The 17,621-nt window shown below is 42.9% G+C and overlaps 1 protein-coding gene and 1 long non-coding RNA gene across 2 annotated transcripts in view; one reads left to right on the top strand and one right to left on the bottom strand.

Moving 5' to 3' along the window:
• EIF2AK4 (eukaryotic translation initiation factor 2 alpha kinase 4) overlaps positions 1 to 17,621 on the top strand; it is a 101,013-nt gene that overhangs the window by 69,406 nt on the left and 13,986 nt on the right. The window contains exons 24-32 of the mRNA XM_065940517.1: positions 3,257 to 3,306; positions 4,237 to 4,405; positions 5,695 to 5,811; positions 7,523 to 7,588; positions 11,541 to 11,711; positions 12,121 to 12,255; positions 15,286 to 15,393; positions 15,951 to 16,079; positions 17,521 to 17,607. Of these exons, the coding sequence (XP_065796589.1) occupies positions 3,257 to 3,306; positions 4,237 to 4,405; positions 5,695 to 5,811; positions 7,523 to 7,588; positions 11,541 to 11,711; positions 12,121 to 12,255; positions 15,286 to 15,393; positions 15,951 to 16,079; positions 17,521 to 17,607 (1,032 nt within the window). The remainder of the gene's footprint in view (positions 1 to 3,256; positions 3,307 to 4,236; positions 4,406 to 5,694; positions 5,812 to 7,522; positions 7,589 to 11,540; positions 11,712 to 12,120; positions 12,256 to 15,285; positions 15,394 to 15,950; positions 16,080 to 17,520; positions 17,608 to 17,621) is intronic.
• LOC136171668 (uncharacterized) lies at positions 12,148 to 17,551 on the bottom strand. Its single transcript, XR_010663903.1, has 3 exons — positions 17,440 to 17,551; positions 16,974 to 17,017; positions 12,148 to 14,708 (listed from the first exon to the last, which is right to left on the bottom strand). It is a non-coding gene; the product is annotated as an uncharacterized lncRNA (long non-coding RNA).

Here is a 17,621-nt window from a genome sequence, read left to right on the forward strand (position 1 = left end):
GCCTGACCCCTGCATTGCAGGTGCCATGTCTGCACATCAGTGTTGAGCTCTGCCAGGTGATCATAGCAGGCTAACTTGGCCAACCCAGACATTTCCCATACGTTAATGTCTAGAACAGTTGAATTCTTGTAACAGCAAGTGTCACTGCTAAGTGTGTGTGCTGAAGTCTGCTCATGCTTGCTTTCTTATCCCCAGGGTTCCCTTTGGTAGCAGCACGCTTACTGGTTGATCACTCACATGGTGCTGGCTGCTAACAAGCCCATCCGTACTGTCCATGCATGTGACAGACAGGAGGTTAATATTCCTCTTGTACAGAAAGCACTTACAAGTAGAGAGAAGAGTAAAGGCTATAACCAGGCAGTTCTCTGAAGAGAAGATACATAGGGCTAATAATCTTCTCACAGATACTCAACCTCACTAATAAGGAAACACAAAACAAAGGTATCTGAACTTCACCTCTCAGACTGCCAGAAATCTTTAATGCCCACAGATGACTAGGGTTTAGGAAAATAGGTATTTTAATATATTGCTGATGACAGTGTAAGTTGCTGAACCTTTTGAAAAGTAATCTGAACATATTTAATAAAGTAAACGCATATACTACACCCTTTGAGCTAGCAATCCCACTTTGAGGGATTTATTTAAAGAAATAACACATTGGTATACAAATATTAAAAACACATCCATTGCTAATTTATCATGGTGGTCAAAAACTGAAAACTGCATATTTATCAGTAGCAAAATGGTTGAATAATTTATTATGGAATATTAAAGAGGTAAAATATCAAAATGCATATATATTTACATAGATCCATATCTATATTTCATCTGTAGGAATATCCATGGTATCCTATTAGCTGGAAAAAATTGTACGTTTCAAAGGAACTCTAATGTGATTCTTTCGGGGGAGGTTGTGATTTCCTCAGTTCTGTCTCACTGCAGCAAAAATTTGAAGTGATGGATGGACCAGTGTTACAGCTTGGTGTTACAGCTCAGTTTATGTCAGGAGAGTGTGTAATTTCCTCAGTTCTGTCTCACTGCAGCAAAACTTTGAAGTGATGGACAGATCAGTGTTACAGCTCAGTGTTACAACTCAGTTTTATTTTACAAGGAAAGGAAAATACACCCTCATGGCACGAGGGCGGGCTGATCCAAAAGACACAAAGAGAAGAGAAGCCAAAGGCTCAGTTTTGGCTCCTCTTTTTATATGTTTTTTCTCTTCCTCCTGAGCCTGCCCTATGTAAACTGGGCTAGCCAGGAGGGCTATTTGTTTCACCTGAGATTCTCACTCTGGTCCTCACACCTTCCTTTGTTCTATTTTCATGGACTTTTCCCTTCTTTGTGTTTTAGCCACTTCATTCTGGACTCCTTTTTCCTAATCTAACTACCTAACAATTCCTTATGGCAGAAAGTGAGGAAGAACTAAAGAGCCTCTTGATGAAAGTGAGAGGAGAGTGAAAAAGTTGGCTTAAAGCTCATCATTCAGAAAACTAAGATCATGGTATCTGATCCCATCACTTCATGGCAAATAGATGGGGAAACAGTGGCTGACTTTATTTTTCTGGGCTCCAAAATCACTGCAGGTGGTGATTGCAGCCATGAAATTAGAAGATGCTTTCTCTTTGGAAGGAAAGTTATGACCAACCTAGACAGCATATTAAAAAGCAGAGACGTTACTTTGTCAACAAAGGTCCATCTAGTCAAGACTATGGTTTTTCCAGTGGTCATGTATGGATGTGAGACTTGGACTATAAAGAAAGCTGAGCGCTGAAGAATTGATGCTTTTGAACTGTGGTGTTGGAGAAGACTCTTGAGAGTCCCTTGGACTGCAAGGAGATCCAACCAGTCCATCCTAAAGGAGATCAGTCCTGGGTGTTCATTGGAAGGACTGATGCTGAAGCTGAAACTCCAATACTTTGGCCACCTCATGCGAAGAGCTGACTCATTAGAAAAGACCCTGATGCTGGGAAAGATGGAGGGCAGGAGGAGAAGGGGACGACAGAGGATGAGATGGCTGGACGGCATCACTGACTCGATGGGCATGGGTTTGCGTAAACTCCGGGAGTTGGTGATGGACAGGGAGGCCTGGCGTGCTGCGGTTCATGGGGTCGCAAAGAGTCGGACACGACTGAGCGACTGAACTGAACTGAACTGAACAATTCCATTTTTATTATACAGAGAAAGAAAAAAGTTTAAAAAAACAGCTGAGCATGTGCACAAAGATGTGTGTTTAAATGCACCTGGTATGTTTGAGATATATATAGTGCTCCCACATGCGTGTGAATAATGACACATATCAGCTTGTTTGTATCCCTAGACTGAAGTGTCAAAAACTTGAACTTTTGACTGTATTTTTCTAGAGGGAGGTCTGGAATCAGGACATTGTTTTTTTTCATATCTATGTTTTGCAGCGTATTGCAAGAACATGTTTTGCTTTTATGGTTTAAGAGGAAATTCCTTCTATGCCCTTGGATTTAGCTTTTCTTTTGCAGTAAGTCAGGTGGTTTGGGATTATTTTGAGTGAGAGGGTGAGTAGGTAGCATATCAGATTTGGGCTCTGTTAGAGAAGTACAGAAGGGCAAACATTTACATAGCTATACTTAAAACTGGCTCCTTATTGTCTAGACATTAGGACACTAAAATGCAGATTGTTAAACATTAGCTTTCTTTCTGTGAGCAAATATATTAAATCCCCCCAAATAAAAAATAATTGCCCTTTGGGAATTTGACCTATTAGTTAGTGATACCATGTCAGATCTCTTGGGGCAATCTGATAATGGTTTTATAAGCTGTGGTGATTATTAGTGGGTGGTTATTAAGAATTTCTTCTGTAAGATCTATGGGAAAGTCGGGAAATTTGTAAGAGGTAATACCCATCTTGACTCCAATATTATGTGACACTTAAAAAAAAAATTCACAGGTCATCATATAACTTGCACAGAATAAAATTTGACAGAGTATATTTCACTGAAAGTGATTTTTTTTCTCAAACCTAAAAACCCAAGAAATGCCACAGCGAATAAGGTTGGTGTTACATCCAGCAGTGAGATCGGCTGCTAACTGACCAACTCAGAAACATTCCAAGGAGTGTGAGTGGCGAGCAGTACACAGCTTTGTGAACATTCTCAAAACCACTGCATTGTAAATTTTAAAAGGTGAACTCTGTGGTGTGTGACTTACAACTCAAAGGTTAAAAAAACAAAAGGAGTAGTGGTTGGCACCTCTTGATACTGACCTTTGAAACTTTATTTTTCAGGTTCCTTTTGCGAGATATGTGGCGAGAAATAATATATTGAATTTAAAGCGGTAAGAAAAAATGGGGGTTCATTTGGTGCACGTGGGAAAGAAACCCAAAAAGAGCATTTCATCTGCTGTGATCGTTACACAGTCAGGTATTTGGAGTTTAAAGTACTGAGCTTGGACAGTGGTCACAAAGCCCAGCCCTAGTACCTCTTTGTATGATCAAGACTGGCATCCTCCTGTTTGTAGGAATGTTGCATTTGGGTAGCAACCTGAAACTCCCAGTCTTTTCTGTGCCTTCTAAATGTCCCCAAGCCACTTGACTAATTACTTTCACAAATGGTTGCTTGGAAAAACATCTGGCTGTTCTTGATCACAGATGGCCCCTTTTAAAATTTAATTGAAAGGACAAGTGGCCAGTGGTCTCTGTGTGAAAACTGCCTGCACAGGTAACTGAATAAAAACAGCTTGTGGAGAAGTGGAGGAAACCCAGCAGGAGTGCTGAACACCAAGGACCTCCAGGCACTTACCTCTGGGGAAAGGTTTTCATTCAAATACCACAGGGTCAAACACCAAGATCTTCATAAATTGGAGCAATGTCATTGTCAGCAAGGCACCTGACTTTGCAGCTCCTCTCCTAAACAAAGTCAAAGCTCTTTACATGCCTTTATTCTCAATTCCAAGTAAATAATCCCTAATCATAAAGTGTGGGTATCACTATGTAGAAAGCAAGCACTTATGATAAAATTATTTTTCTGTGTTATTTCATGTCTATTTCAGACTTTAAAAAATAGATAAATCTCATTGCTTAATAGTGGCAACACTGGGAATTAAAACCTAGATACAAGGCATGATTATTCTGGGCAAATCTATTTTACGTTCTCTTAATCATACTGCTGATTGATTTTTCCATATTATTTCTTTTATTCAACAATCTCTTATACATATGTAATTCCAGCAAGCAATGACCTTAGAAATTCGAGCTTCTCTCCACAGATATTGCATAGAACGTGTGTTCAGACCTCGAAAATTGGACCGATTTCATCCCAAAGAACTTCTGGAGTGTGCATTTGATATTGTCACCTCTACTACCAACAGCTCCCTGCCCACTGCTGAAGTCATCTACACCATCTACGAAATCATCCAGGAGTTTCCAGCACTTCAGGTTCCTTCCCATACCCTAACATCCCAAGGTTATCCTGCTAGACAGAGTCCTTCACCAGATTCCATGGGACCACAGAACTGCTCCTCAGATGGTGCTGGCCATGAATCACATTGTTACTCAAGTCCCTGGGAAAGTTTGATGTAGCCTTTGAGACGGTCTCAAGCTCTTACCTCTGCCTAGAGAGGAATGAATTTTGTTTTTGTTTCTTTGGTTGCGGGGAAGCTGTAGTTTCTCCATTCATTCTTCCAAAATTTGAGGAATTCAGCTAAGAATCCTAGTATACTTTGAGCATGTTGGGAACCCTTAGCTCGCTCCTACACCCAGGCTCTTTTTTTAAAAATATGTACTAATTATTTTATTGCTTTAGATTACATGGAATGCATTTTCTCTCTTTTTTTTAATCGAAGTTTAGTTGATTTGCAACAGTTTTTAATTTAAAAAAATTTTAGCCACACTGCATGGCATATGGGATCTTAGTTCCCCAATCAGGGATCAAACCCATGCCTCCACCATTAGAAGCCCAGAGTCTTAACCACTGGACTGCCAGGGAAGTCCCCACCCAGGCTCTTAACGACTGGCCTCACGTTGTGTGGTCTCTGTGGACCCCCCAGCTAGGGGAGGCTCCTGTGCGTACAGTGGTTGCTCTCCTCGGCCTTCCCTCCCCATCCCGCTATACGCCCCTCTTACCTCACCACGGGGACCTCCCATCAGTCACCGTGCGCCCCTGTCCAGACAGACCTCTCCCCAGCCTCAGTGGGGGCCCGGGAGCCTGCCTGCAGCCTCTCTGACTGGCCAGCCAGCTTTCCTTCTCAGCTCTCACAGCACGTGAGACGAGAACCCACATGCTAGTGGCCAGCTGTTTCCTCCAGGCAGAGCATGCTCTTTCAGGGCGCAGTCTGCAGCCCACTGCGCCTGGCTCAGCGCACAGCTCACCACCCCGTGAGTGCTCCTCGATTGTGTGCTTATGCTCCACCAGCTGGGCTTATGGGTCAGGCAGTATTGAACCAGGTCTTCTCCCTCTTCGAAATCTGTGTCACCTTGCTCAGGCTTTTGAACGTAGCTGGAGGTGAAAGTATTTCTGATGTGTACGATAAAGATGAAATTATTAATATATTATACTCTGACCACAACAGTGTAAGAAGAATGTATATGAAAAAGTAAACTAGAAGGCAATGTGCTAAAATTCATTTCTTCCATTGTGTCAGGTTGGTAAACTGGGGATAAGATTCTAGATTTCATCAGGTGCCTGTGTTGCTTTTATAATGAAAATAATAATTTCTCTATCCTAGGAAAGAAATTACAGTATTTACTTGAACCATACCATGTTACTGAAAGCAATACTCTTACACTGTGGGATCCCAGAAGATAAACTCAGCCAAGTCTATGTTATTTTGTATGATGCTGTGGTAAGCCTTTAATTCCTTTGAGTTGATATTGAAGGATAATAATAATAGCTGATGAGAATTTTCTTAGTGATGTAACCATAAAACTGAATTGGGAATTTTATCTCCTTCCCCTCATTGCTCTAAGGTAAAAGAACCAATTGGCTTTGATTCCGCCAACAGTTTTGGCTTTGTTTTTCTATCCATAGTTGACAAGTATTGGTTGAGCTTTTATTCTGTACTAAGCCTTGTGCTGCTAGTGACCTCCATGGTGTGTTTGCAAGGGTAACTTCTGAAGATTGAATTATCTTATTTAATTTATAAGATAATAAACTTCTTCACTCACTTGCTTCTTAAGGCAAAAAAGTCACTAAGTAGTTTGTCCTGATACTTGCCTGTAATAAGTTTAAAAATAGTCAGCCTTTACTAAGCATGCACTGTGCTCAGAATATGTGCCTAGCATTTTTCTAAACCCTTTATGGAGAGTAACTTGCCTAAGTTAATCTCACAAGCACTGTTATTGTCCTTGGAGGCCAAGAAAGGGAGTATTAGTTTTGATAGTAAAAGACTTATGTCTTGCCCTTAATTCTTCCAACCTGTCTGAGCTTATCAGTGAAGTCATTTATAGACTGGGGGAGACTGGTTTAGACTTCTCTTGGGGCCTCATTTATCACCTCATTATGTAAGACTGGGGCAGCATCACCTCCCATTGCCCTTCTGAATTTAGCCACATCGTTGTATTTATTACTCTCTGGTATTTGTGCAAAGCCTGAAGGGGGGACAGTGACGATCTTAAATATTATGGTGCTGGGGTGGAGGTGAATCCTTCCTTATCTTTTCTAATTTCTTTTCATGTTAAATATTATTTTAATAATAAATAAGAACATCAAGAAGATACAGTCACTAGCCGTGCCAAACAGCCTATGATTAAGACAGGATAAGCTGGGGAAGTTCATAATGGTTGACTGTTTTTTGTACACCAAAAAGCTCAACTAGCTTTTATTTCATCTGGCAGGGACACATCAAGGGTCCTAACTTTAGTGTTTGCTTCTTCATGTTTCTTTTCTCCTCCCAAAGTGCTGCTGCTGTTTGGCAGGGACAGATAGAACAGAGTGTCAGTGAGAGGCTGGCAGAAAGCCCAGGGATGGTGCAGAGAGCTTCCCATCACTTTTGTTCATATCCCGTAGGCTGCCTGGCAGCATGGGGTGGCACTCGGAGCCTGTCCACATGTGGCTTTCGTTAGGGGATATGTCAGTTGACTCTAGCATAAGCACCCCCTGGGTAAGCCTCTCTGCCTTGGGTCACCTCACCAGTCAGCAAGTACAGCTCTCCCCTTGTTAATTCTTTTATGTCAGGAATTGTTGTTCAGTCGCTCAGTCGTGTCCAACTCTTTGCAACCCCATGGACTACACCACACCAAGCTTCCCTGTCCTTCACTATCTCCCAGAGTTTGCTCAAACTCATGTCCATTGAGTCAGTGATGCCATCCAACTATCTCATCCTCTTTGCCCCCTTCTCTTGCCTTCAATCTTTCCCACATTTTAAAACCATGTTAGTTATAGCTTATGTGAATTGTGGAGGGGAAAAAAGTCTTTTAATCAGTTAATCCATCTTTCATGATGAGGAGCAGTTTGTCCAAAGTGAAGGATACGCCCATCAGAATTAGCCTGGAAACTGTATCTTGTTCACAGCCAAATGTGGTGACTCTCATTGTTACCTTCTTCTTCTCCATTAGACAGAAAAGCTGACGAGGAGAGAAGTGGAAGCTAAATTTTGTAATCTATCCTTGTCGTCAAATAGTGTAAGTATCTTTCAATGATGTGATTACGGCTCTCTCTGTAATGCTGTAATTCCAGAAAACGCCAAATTCTCACTGCAGTCAGGCAGCGGCGCTTCGCGCCACCTCAGACAGTTTTTCCCTCAAGTGTTAATAGGTGCCATGGCAACGTCTGGAATTAGCGGAAGAGAAATCAGGGCCATGATCAAAGAATGCGTCTCCATGCTATTTTCCTGACACCATATCCTTCTCTTCACACTCCTTGCCAAGGCTGTGCTCGGTGGAGCCTTCTGCCGAGCATACCTCACACTGCTTGGCCTCTGCTGAAGTAGATTCTGCAGGATCGTTTGCGGCCCGGAGCTCCACCTCACGGGCCTCCCCCACCTCCTGGTCTTCCAGCACCTCAGAGCTGCATTATAGCTCTGGCTTTTCTGGGGCATTACCTACTCCTAAAATCTCACTGGCAGTGAGGAAATCTCACAGTAAATAGGTTTGTCAGTTCTCTCTTTGAGCATCAGGTTGGGCCCAGATCTTTACCAGTCACCCACACTTAACTGAGTCCCTGAAAAGCCAAAGACAACAGGGATTTCTTACATTTTCCTGCATATTTATTCAGAGAAGTTTAAGAGAAGATTTTTTTTTTTTTAAACTTTCCCAGAGCCCTTCTAGACCTGGTCTGACACTCAATTACATAATCCTCTTGTCATTTAGCCACTAAGTCTCCTGCAACCCCATGGACGTGTGTCCCACCAGGCTTCTCTGTCCATGGGATTTCCCAGGCAAGAATACTGAAGTGGGTTGCCTTTCCTCTTCCAGGGGATCGTCCCACCCAGGGATAAAACCTGTGTCTCCTGCTTGGCAGGCAGATTCTTTACCACTGAGCCAACATGGGAACCCTATGGTGATGAGCAAAATTCACCTATGGGATAAAATAAAATATGATCGTACACAGGCCAGGCAGAGTTATTCAGATTCTAGGACACCTACCGTGTGTCAGGCACAGTGTTCAGGACATAAAGAGATGTCAGTGGAAGAATCCACAGCGTGCTTTCAACTTCATCTTTCATACTGGCCTTTAAAAGCCATGAGGGAGTACAGAACAGACTTTTGAACTCTGTGGGAGAAGATGAGGATGGGATGTTTTGAAAGAACAGCATGTATATTATCTATGGTGAAACAGATCACCAACCCAGGTGGGATGCATGAGACAAGTGCTCGGGCCTGGTGCACTGGGAGGACCCAGAGAAGTCGGGTGGAGAGGGAGGTGGGAGGGGGGATCGGGATGGGGAATACGTGTAACTCTATGGCTGATTCATGTCAATGTATGACAAGACCCACTGAAATGTTGTGAAGTAATTAGCCTCCAACTAATAAAAAAAATTTTTTTTAATAAATAAATAAATAAAAGCCATGAGGGGATCCATCCAGTATGTGTCTACCCTCAGCTCACAACTTTCACTGGGCATCACAGTTTAAAGAACTCACTCAAATATTAATAGTTTGCAGGTTGGGAAAGTAAACCAGATACATAGCGCTAGGAACTCTGGAAATTAAACCAGATTACATTTTAAATGCTAACTATTATAGGAGGTATTAATAATTATAAAGTGACTCAGTGGAATAATATTCTAGTACAAAGGACAGTTTTTTATGCAATACCCTAGATATGTACACAGCCCAAAGCCATGTGCAGAAATAGTCCCGTGTATTAAGGACACAAAGAATTTGTCCAAGAAACCGCCTAGTTCAGTGACTCCTTAAAATGGTTCAAGCCCAAAAGGTTCTCTGAACTAATACCACATTTCAAAATACTTCACGCTTGCAGAAGATAGCCACATTGGTTGCTAAACTGTCAGCTTCTTTGCTTTTTGCTAAATTTCTATCCATTAGTCATTTGATGTGTGTATATGCTCAGTCGCTTCAGAAGTGTCTGACTCCACAACCCCATGGACCCCAGCCCACCAGGCTCCTCTGTCCATGGGATTTTCCAGGAAAGAGTACTGGAGTGGGTTGCCATGCCCTCCTCCAGGGGATATTCCCGACCCAGGGATCAAACCTGCATCTCTTACGTCCCTTCATTGGCAGGCAAATTCTTTACTGCTAGTGCCACCTGGGAAGCCCAGTCATTTGATATTAAGCATTAATTCAAAGTTGTGTGTTTGATTAGTTCAAAATGGAAAAATTAGTATCTAATATAGGCATTGGTGGGCTTTCCAGGTGGCTCAGTAGTAAAGAACCCACCTGCCAACACTGGAAACATAAGAGATGTGGGTTCAATCCCTAGGTCGGGGAGATCCCCTGGAGGAGGGCATGGTCACCCACTCCAGTATTCTTACCTAAAGAATTCTCATGGACAGAGGAGCCTGATGGGCTATAGGGTTTCAAAAGTCGGACACAACTGACTTAGCACACATAGGCATTTAGTACTCTCATTATTTTAAAAGGGAACCCTAAGAGTATTAGAAGAGGGAGTAGAAATGCTGCAGGAAAGTTTCAAATATCTGGCCCAGTGTTCATATTTTACAGATGAGGCACCTAAAGCCCAAAGAGATGCATGACTTATCCCAAGTTACATGGAGTTAGTTGGTGATAGGTTGAGGACCAGAATCTGGGGGTGTAAACTCTGATGCTTCTGGCAGTTTATTAATGGGGTGGTGGTGGTGGTTTAGTCACTAAGTCGTGTCCAACTCGTGCGACCCCATGGACTGGGGCCTGCCAGTTTCCTCTGTCCATGGGATTCTCTAGGCAAGAGCACTGGAGTGGGTTGCCATTTCCTTCTCCAATTAATGGGGTAGTATAATGTTTAAAGACTTACTGGAAAAGACCCTGATGCTGGGAGGGATTGGGGGCAGGAGGAGAAGGGGACAACAGAGGATGAGATGGCTGGATGGCATCTCCGACTCAATGGGCATGAGTTTGAGTAAACTCTGGGAGTTAGTGATGGACAGGGAGGCCTGGTGTGCTGCGATTCATGAGGTCTCAAAGAGTCGGACATGACTGAGCGACTGAACTGAACTGATAATGTTTAAAAGATTTTTTTATTAAGAAAATAAAATCAAAGACATAAAACTTTAAAATGTTATCTTTAAGATACTAAAGAAATTAGTAACACTTTGAGATTTTTTAAAAATACAAGTGATTTATGATTATGAAACTACCTTAAGCTTCATTCATAAGTCTTCATTCAGCTCTTCAATTCCATATGCCTGTTTATAGATGAACCAGGTTCTATCTGCCTGTAGTCTCAAAGTAGCTGTAGTTTTGTTTCTTATTTTACACTTTGGCCCCTGGAGTCTTTTTTTCTGGTTTTATAATCATAGTTCTTTCCTCTTCAAGGCGCGCTGGGCCAGGGCCTGTTCCCGGTCCACAGATAGATCACTGTTAGCTGCTGCCCCCTCCTGGCGGAGACAGCGAGTACAGCTGCTGAGAGCTGGGATCTGGTATAAGGTCTGAGCCAGAAGAGAAGGCAGCAAGGGCTACCTGTAGGAGGTGGTATCCAAAATGCATCTCAAGGCTACAAGTAGGAATTATTCAAGGGAGGACAGGGAACGCCTGTCCTGTCTGACTCAGTGTAGTGTTAGAACAAGTCAGACTTTGCCTTCCTGTCCCTCGTTGACGTGCCTATAGTCATGGAAATTCACGAGCATGAGGAAGGCAGAGGAACAATACTGGCCTGAAAATATATATAATGGAGGCTCTGCTAGTGTCAGGGTCTGCTCTGCTGGGGTCAGCATTCACTGTGTGTGGGATTAAAATTGAACTGTGAGTAGGGACCTGGAGCACTTCTGCAAGGTGCCTTAGAGTTGTTGGAAAACAATAATCCTTAGTGGGGACTAAAATTAGCCTTGACCACAAACTCCACCCTCTTGGAGGTGCAAAAGCTCTGCCACTTCCCCCTGTATATAGGAAACATGCAGCAAAGTAAGTCTTTGCTGCCATGGATTTTGGAAGCTAACTGTGCCTCCTTGCTTTCCAGCTGTGTCGACTCTACAAATTTATTGAGCAGAAGGGAGAGCTACAAGATCTAACCCCAACCATAAATTCATTAATAAAACAGAAAACAGGTGTCGCCCAGTTGGTGAAGTACGGCTTAAAAGATCTGGAGGAGGTCGTTGGACTGTTGAAGAAACTTGGCATAAAGTTACAGGTTTGGCAATTGTTTGATTCTGACAGCGCCAATTTGTAGCATTAATAATAGCACAAGGAGGAAATGGGTTTTATTTTTTCAGAAGAATGCTGCTTTCTACATTTTGGAACATTTGATACCTAGTAATAATTTTGGCTTGTATCAGAATTTCTTTGCGAGCATCACAATTCCTATTGTGCGATAATTCTTACTATGTCGACCTCAAGAGAGGTGGTTATTCTTGAAGAGAACAGAGTTCCTCTTTCTTGGTGGGCTGTAGTCCAACAGACCATGTACCAAATCTTACTGAATATTTTGTTTATACTAAATAGATTGTTCTGATGCTCATGATGGAAAGTGGGGTCTTCAGCATTGCGCACTCTTTACATTTCAAGCCCTTGACACACCCGTGTGGCATTTCCCTTGACAGGTCCTGATCAATTTGGGCTTGGTTTACAAGGTGCAGCAGCACAGCGGAATCATCTTCCAGTTTGTGGCGTTCATCAGACGGAGGCAAAGGGCTATATCTGAAATCCTTGCAGCTGGTGGTAGATATGACCTGCTGGTGAGGGCATTTCTTCCTCAGCTTGTTATTTTAATATTTACTTATTTGGCTGCACCAGGTCTTAGCTGCCACACGCAGGAGCTTTGATCTTCGTTATGGCATGCAAACTCTTAGCTGTGGCTTATGGACTCTAGTTTCCAAACCACGGAGCGAACTCAGACCCTGTGCCTTAGGAGCTTTGCATCTCAGCCACTGGACCACCAGGGAAGAAATCGTTTGAAACTACAGAAAAATTGAATCACTGGTATTATTGAGCACCTATATATATTTCAACTAGGAGTAGATATGTCTTATGAAATGCATTTGTACTATTTTTAACTTTTGTGTAAATAGCTAATAGGTTGACAGGCTATTGCCCAGATAGTACAGAGAGGTCTTGTGTACTTTTTTACCCAGTTTCTTTCAGTGGCTGAAGCTGGTATAACTGTAATAGAACACCAAACCCAGGACACGGACCTCCACATACTGTGTGTGTCTGACTCTGGGCCGTTTTTATCATGTGTAGGCTCGTGTAATTGCCACCACGGTTGAGATGCAGTGGGATGTATTAATAGAGCCTTAACTCCTCATGTCCTCTGCCCCATCCCCTGTGTGTGATTGTCGTAAACATTTCCTCAGTGCACACTGAGGCCACGTCAGGCGGTGTTGTGCTCTTTGCGTCCAGTGTCGAACTCTGAAAAACTCAAGAAAAGAAGGAAGTTTACTGTATTTACCCAAAACTTCTGGGTTCTGATGAGAAATCTGGGTTATTTGAATTATTTTTCCCCTATAGGGAAGATGACTGTCGATGCTTTTAAGATTTTTTGTTTGTTTGTTTTTAGTTTGAAGTTCAGTTATGTATCTTGGCAGGACTTTCTTTGCATTTGTCCTGTTATTTGATTTTTCCCAGCTTCTTGAATCTGTAGGTTTGTCTTTTGCTAATGAGCCTCCTACCAGGCACCAGCAGGCCTCAAAGCAGGTTCAGTGGGGAGCCAGGACTTCCATATCTGCCTCGGGGTAGTGCGCCCCGCACCAGCAGTCAGTGGAGGCCAGGATCCCTGACTTCCACCCTCACCCAAGGAGTAACAAGGCCCTCCTTCCCTCTGGGGTGTTCCGGAGGAGGCTGAATGGGAAGCTGGAACTTTGACCATTATCCAGCATAGTATGAGGCATTATTTTTTCCACAATTTTTTCAGCTTTACTTTCTTTTTTCTCTCTTTCTAGAACTCTGATAACACAATGTTACATCTTTTGTTATGCTTCTGTGGTCCTGGGACATCTTTCTTTACAGTCTCGTTTCTTTGCTGTTTACGGTGATTTTATCTTCAGTTTCTCTGATTGTTTTTCCTGTCATCTCCATTTGTGCTGTTGGGCCCATCCAGCGAGCTTTTTGTCTCCCACTTCTTTGCTGAGACTTTACCTTTTTTTATTTGTTTGAAGCCCATTTATGATTCCTGTTATAGCATTTTTGTTGGTGTCTGTCAATTTGCCTTTTCTCATTCACTTTGAGATCCTGGCTCTTGTTACGATGCCTGATTTTCAGTTGTATCCTGGACATTTTGAGTCTTACGTGACTAGACTCCAGAACTTACCTAGACCTTCCGGTTTAGGCCTCTTCTGATACTGCATAGTGGAGGCAGGGTGGAGCGGGCAGGGGGTACCACTTTCCTGCTGTCAGTTGGGGGTGAAGATCAGGTTCCTTACTCGGCCTCCTTCTACATCCCCAGGGTGGGGGGGTGCCTTGTTACTGCTTCCCACAGGCCTCCACTGGTAGTATAGTGGAGGGGTGGGGGGCTGGGGAGTTGGCAGGTGGCCTTGTTACTGCCGGAAAGTAGTGAAAGTTCCAGCTTCCATTCAGCATCCTCTGGCACCACCCAGGAGGGGAGGGGCACCTTGTTACCACTTGGGTGGGGTGGAAGTTGGGGCTCCTGGGCTCCACGGACACCACTGGGGGAAGCATTACTCCCAGACAGATAGAAAGTCCCAGCTCCCCCCAGTGTTCTCAGATACCACCCTCCTAGGGCTTGGTGGGGCCTCTCTGGGTAAGGGGGAATGTCTTGACCCCACTCAGCCATCATGAGTGGGAGTGTCTATGCTTCTTCTGAGACATTTGGTCAACTGGGGCTAGTATTGTCTACAGATTTTCTGTCTTGCTGGGTTGCCACTTTTTGATTTTTTTGACCAAAGAGATCAGATTTTCCTTGGGGCTTTTTCGTTTGTTCTCCTTGGCATTTCTGGGATGACAGTTTCTGCAGCACTCAGTCCTGGGGATAAGAGGCAAAAACCAAACCCAGGGAACTCACCACATGTGGTTCCTCGGATCCCATGGTCCCTGCCATCTTCTCTCCACTCTCAGAGTCGTCTTATGTTTGTTTTATCTTTAGTGTCCAGGGGTTTCAGCTGTACTTAGAGGAACAGGGAGAAGTGTATTTACCCATCTTGGTCCAGAACCTATGTATGCCACTTTAAATTATCTAGTAACATAAAGTAAGTAAAAAGAAAAAGGTGGCATTAATTTTAATAATGTATTTTATTTAACCCAATATGTATAAAATAATATGTAAGCATGTAATCAATTTTTTTTAATTATTAAGGAGCTATTTACATTTTTTCTAAGTCTTTACAGTTAGCATTTGTTTAACCCAGTATACCCAAATACTATTTCAACATGTAATTGAATATCTAAAAATTATTAAGAAGCTATTTTACATTCTTTTCCATTCTGAGTCTTTGCAACCAGTGTGTTTTACATATACAGCAAACATCAGTCTGGATTAGACATTTCACATGCTCAAGCCCCGTGTGGCTAGTGGCTGCCAAATTTGAACAGTGCAGGGCTCGGTGCAGCATTCATTAACATTTCCTGAATTTGCAGGTATTCTTGCTTCTCTCTCTTGCTACACACACACATGCACACACACACTCTTACACACTTTTTTTGTTGAACCCTTTGATGAGTTGCTATTAGAGTGCATGCCCCCAAATCATCGCTTTTCCTATCATCACACTGTCTTCTCCATTTCATAACCAGAGCTGTCTGTCTCTCCACAGATTCCCCAGTTTAGAGGACCACAGGCTCTGGGGCCAGTTCCTACTGCCATCGGGGTCAGCATAGCCATAGACAAGATAACCACAGCTGTCCTCAACATGGAAGAGCCTGTAAGTACTAGCTCTGCTTTCCAGCATGCTCTGAGATGGCTCTCCTTTTGCAGTCATTCACATGGAGCCCCAGATGTGGTAGCTATAGACTGAGGTTTAGGGAGACTGTCGAGGGACAAGCCTAAATCTTGGTGTCGATACTTAGCCTTTGCTTTCTAGCTGGGGGACCTTAGTCTAGTAGCCTGACTCTTCTTATCTGTAATATGCTATGTAAATGTGAGAGGTTACACTTGTTAATAGACTCATATCAAAGCCCTCTGGTCATAATTCTACAAAGAAATGTTTTCTTCCTCTGTGTTTCAGGCAAGATTAGTTTTCCCAGAGAAAAAGAATATCTTCCTAATGACTTAGAAATAATTTCAAGTCTTTTATCTTAAAAGACTAATATAAAAATTTTCTGTCATTTTTTTTACTGTGTCATTTTGAAGCAAAGACTTGTGCATTTATGTTGCCGTATGTGATTTTAAGATGCCTGTTTTCATATGTGTGCTGCCTCCATGGTCTCACATACATGCCCGGAATCTCCCTCCTCTAAATGTAATATGTTTCTGATCCAGGTTACAGTAAGCTCTTGTGACCTCCTGGTTGTAAGTGTTGGTCAGATGTCCATGTCCAGGGCCATCAACCTAACCCAGAAACTCTGGTCAGCTGGAATCACAGCAGAAATCATGTATGACTGGTCACAGGTAAGGAGACAAAAAGCACCTGTGAGTGGAGGGCGCCTAGTCATGGCTTCAACAGCAAATCAGCGTCTATGGCTTTAGTTTCTGCCAAACTGTCTCTGTGATTCCATTTGCTTCCTGTAGGAGTTTCTGATTGTTGGAGTAACAAATTACCAAACTAAATGGTTTAAAACAACACTTATTTACTATCTTACACTTGTGGAATTCAGAAGCCTGAAATCAGTTTCACTGGGCTAAAATCATGGTGTCTGGTAAGGCTGGTTCCTTCTGAAGGCTTTAGGAGGAGAATCCACTTCCTTGCCTTTTCCAGCGCGTAGAAGCCTCCTGCATGCCTGCTTGTGGCTCTTTCTTCTGTTTTCAGACTCAGTAGGGTAGCATCTTCTTTCCTCTGCACTACATTTCTGTCCTTCCATCTCTAATTGACCCTTCTGTCCCTTTTAACCAGGACCGTTGTGATTATACTGGGCCCATCCTGATAACCCAGGATAATCTCCCCATCTCAAGATCTTTAATCAATCTGCAAAATCCCTTTTACCATATAAGATACCCTAGTCACAGGTTCCCAGGGGTGAGGATGTGGACATCTTTGCAGGGCCACTATCCAGCCCAGCACACTTCCCAGAGGCATTCTGTGTCTCGTGTTTTTAGCTCTGTATCCTCAGGCCTCTCACAGCTGGCCTAACACCTGCTCTGGGTGTGGAGATGAGAAGAATGGCACCACTGAGCACCCGGCCTCCCCTTTAGATGGGGGGCCTTCAGATGACTGACTTCTCTACAAGCAGATCAGAAGGGGCTGCAATTCCAGCCAGTCCTCCAAGGTGTACACACATTCACCCTCACTCAGGGGGCCCCAGAGCATGAAGAAACGCCCAGAGAAACAGAACCCGACCCTCTCACCTGTTTATGCCACATCACCTGCCAGGAGCTGCTGCTGTCCATTTCTGTGTGTATTATATAAAAATTCATGTCAGAAGTATGCTGAGCAATAAATTATAATCCTTAACAGAGCAGTATCCTCTTCCATTTACTTGTTTCATAAATTGTTAGAGCAGTGTTCTGTCTTAAAGTAAAATTATAAGCTCAGTTAATGGTGACTTCAGCCCAGCACAGGGGTGTCCTCTGCAGGCTTCTCTGTTCTGATACTTCTTTGCTTTATGCTTCAGTTCTGCTTTCCACCTTCTACTGTTTCTTTTGTTGCCTTTGTTTTCCCAGAGAGAGAGAGAGAGAGAGAGAGAGAGTGTGTATTTAGTAACAATCAAGATGTGAAGTTTTTGAAAACCTCTTACTATGTCCTGAATTCTATACTCTTCTTGCTTAATATTTATTTATATAAACCATTAGATCAACATGTTTAGTTACTCACTTTGAGAACACTGAACATAGTGTTTTCGTTCTCCTTAACTACTTGAAGCTTTTCCAAGTGCTTTGTGTTTATTTGTTTCAGTCCCAAGAGGAATTACAAGAGTACTGCAGACATCATGAAATCACCTATGTGGCCCTGGTCTCAGATAAAGAAGGAAGCCATGTCAAGGTAAAGACCAGAGG

Source organism: Muntiacus reevesi, chromosome 7 (genome assembly GCF_963930625.1).
Source record: "Muntiacus reevesi chromosome 7, mMunRee1.1, whole genome shotgun sequence".
Classification (NCBI taxonomy): Eukaryota; Metazoa; Chordata; class Mammalia; order Artiodactyla; family Cervidae; genus Muntiacus; species Muntiacus reevesi.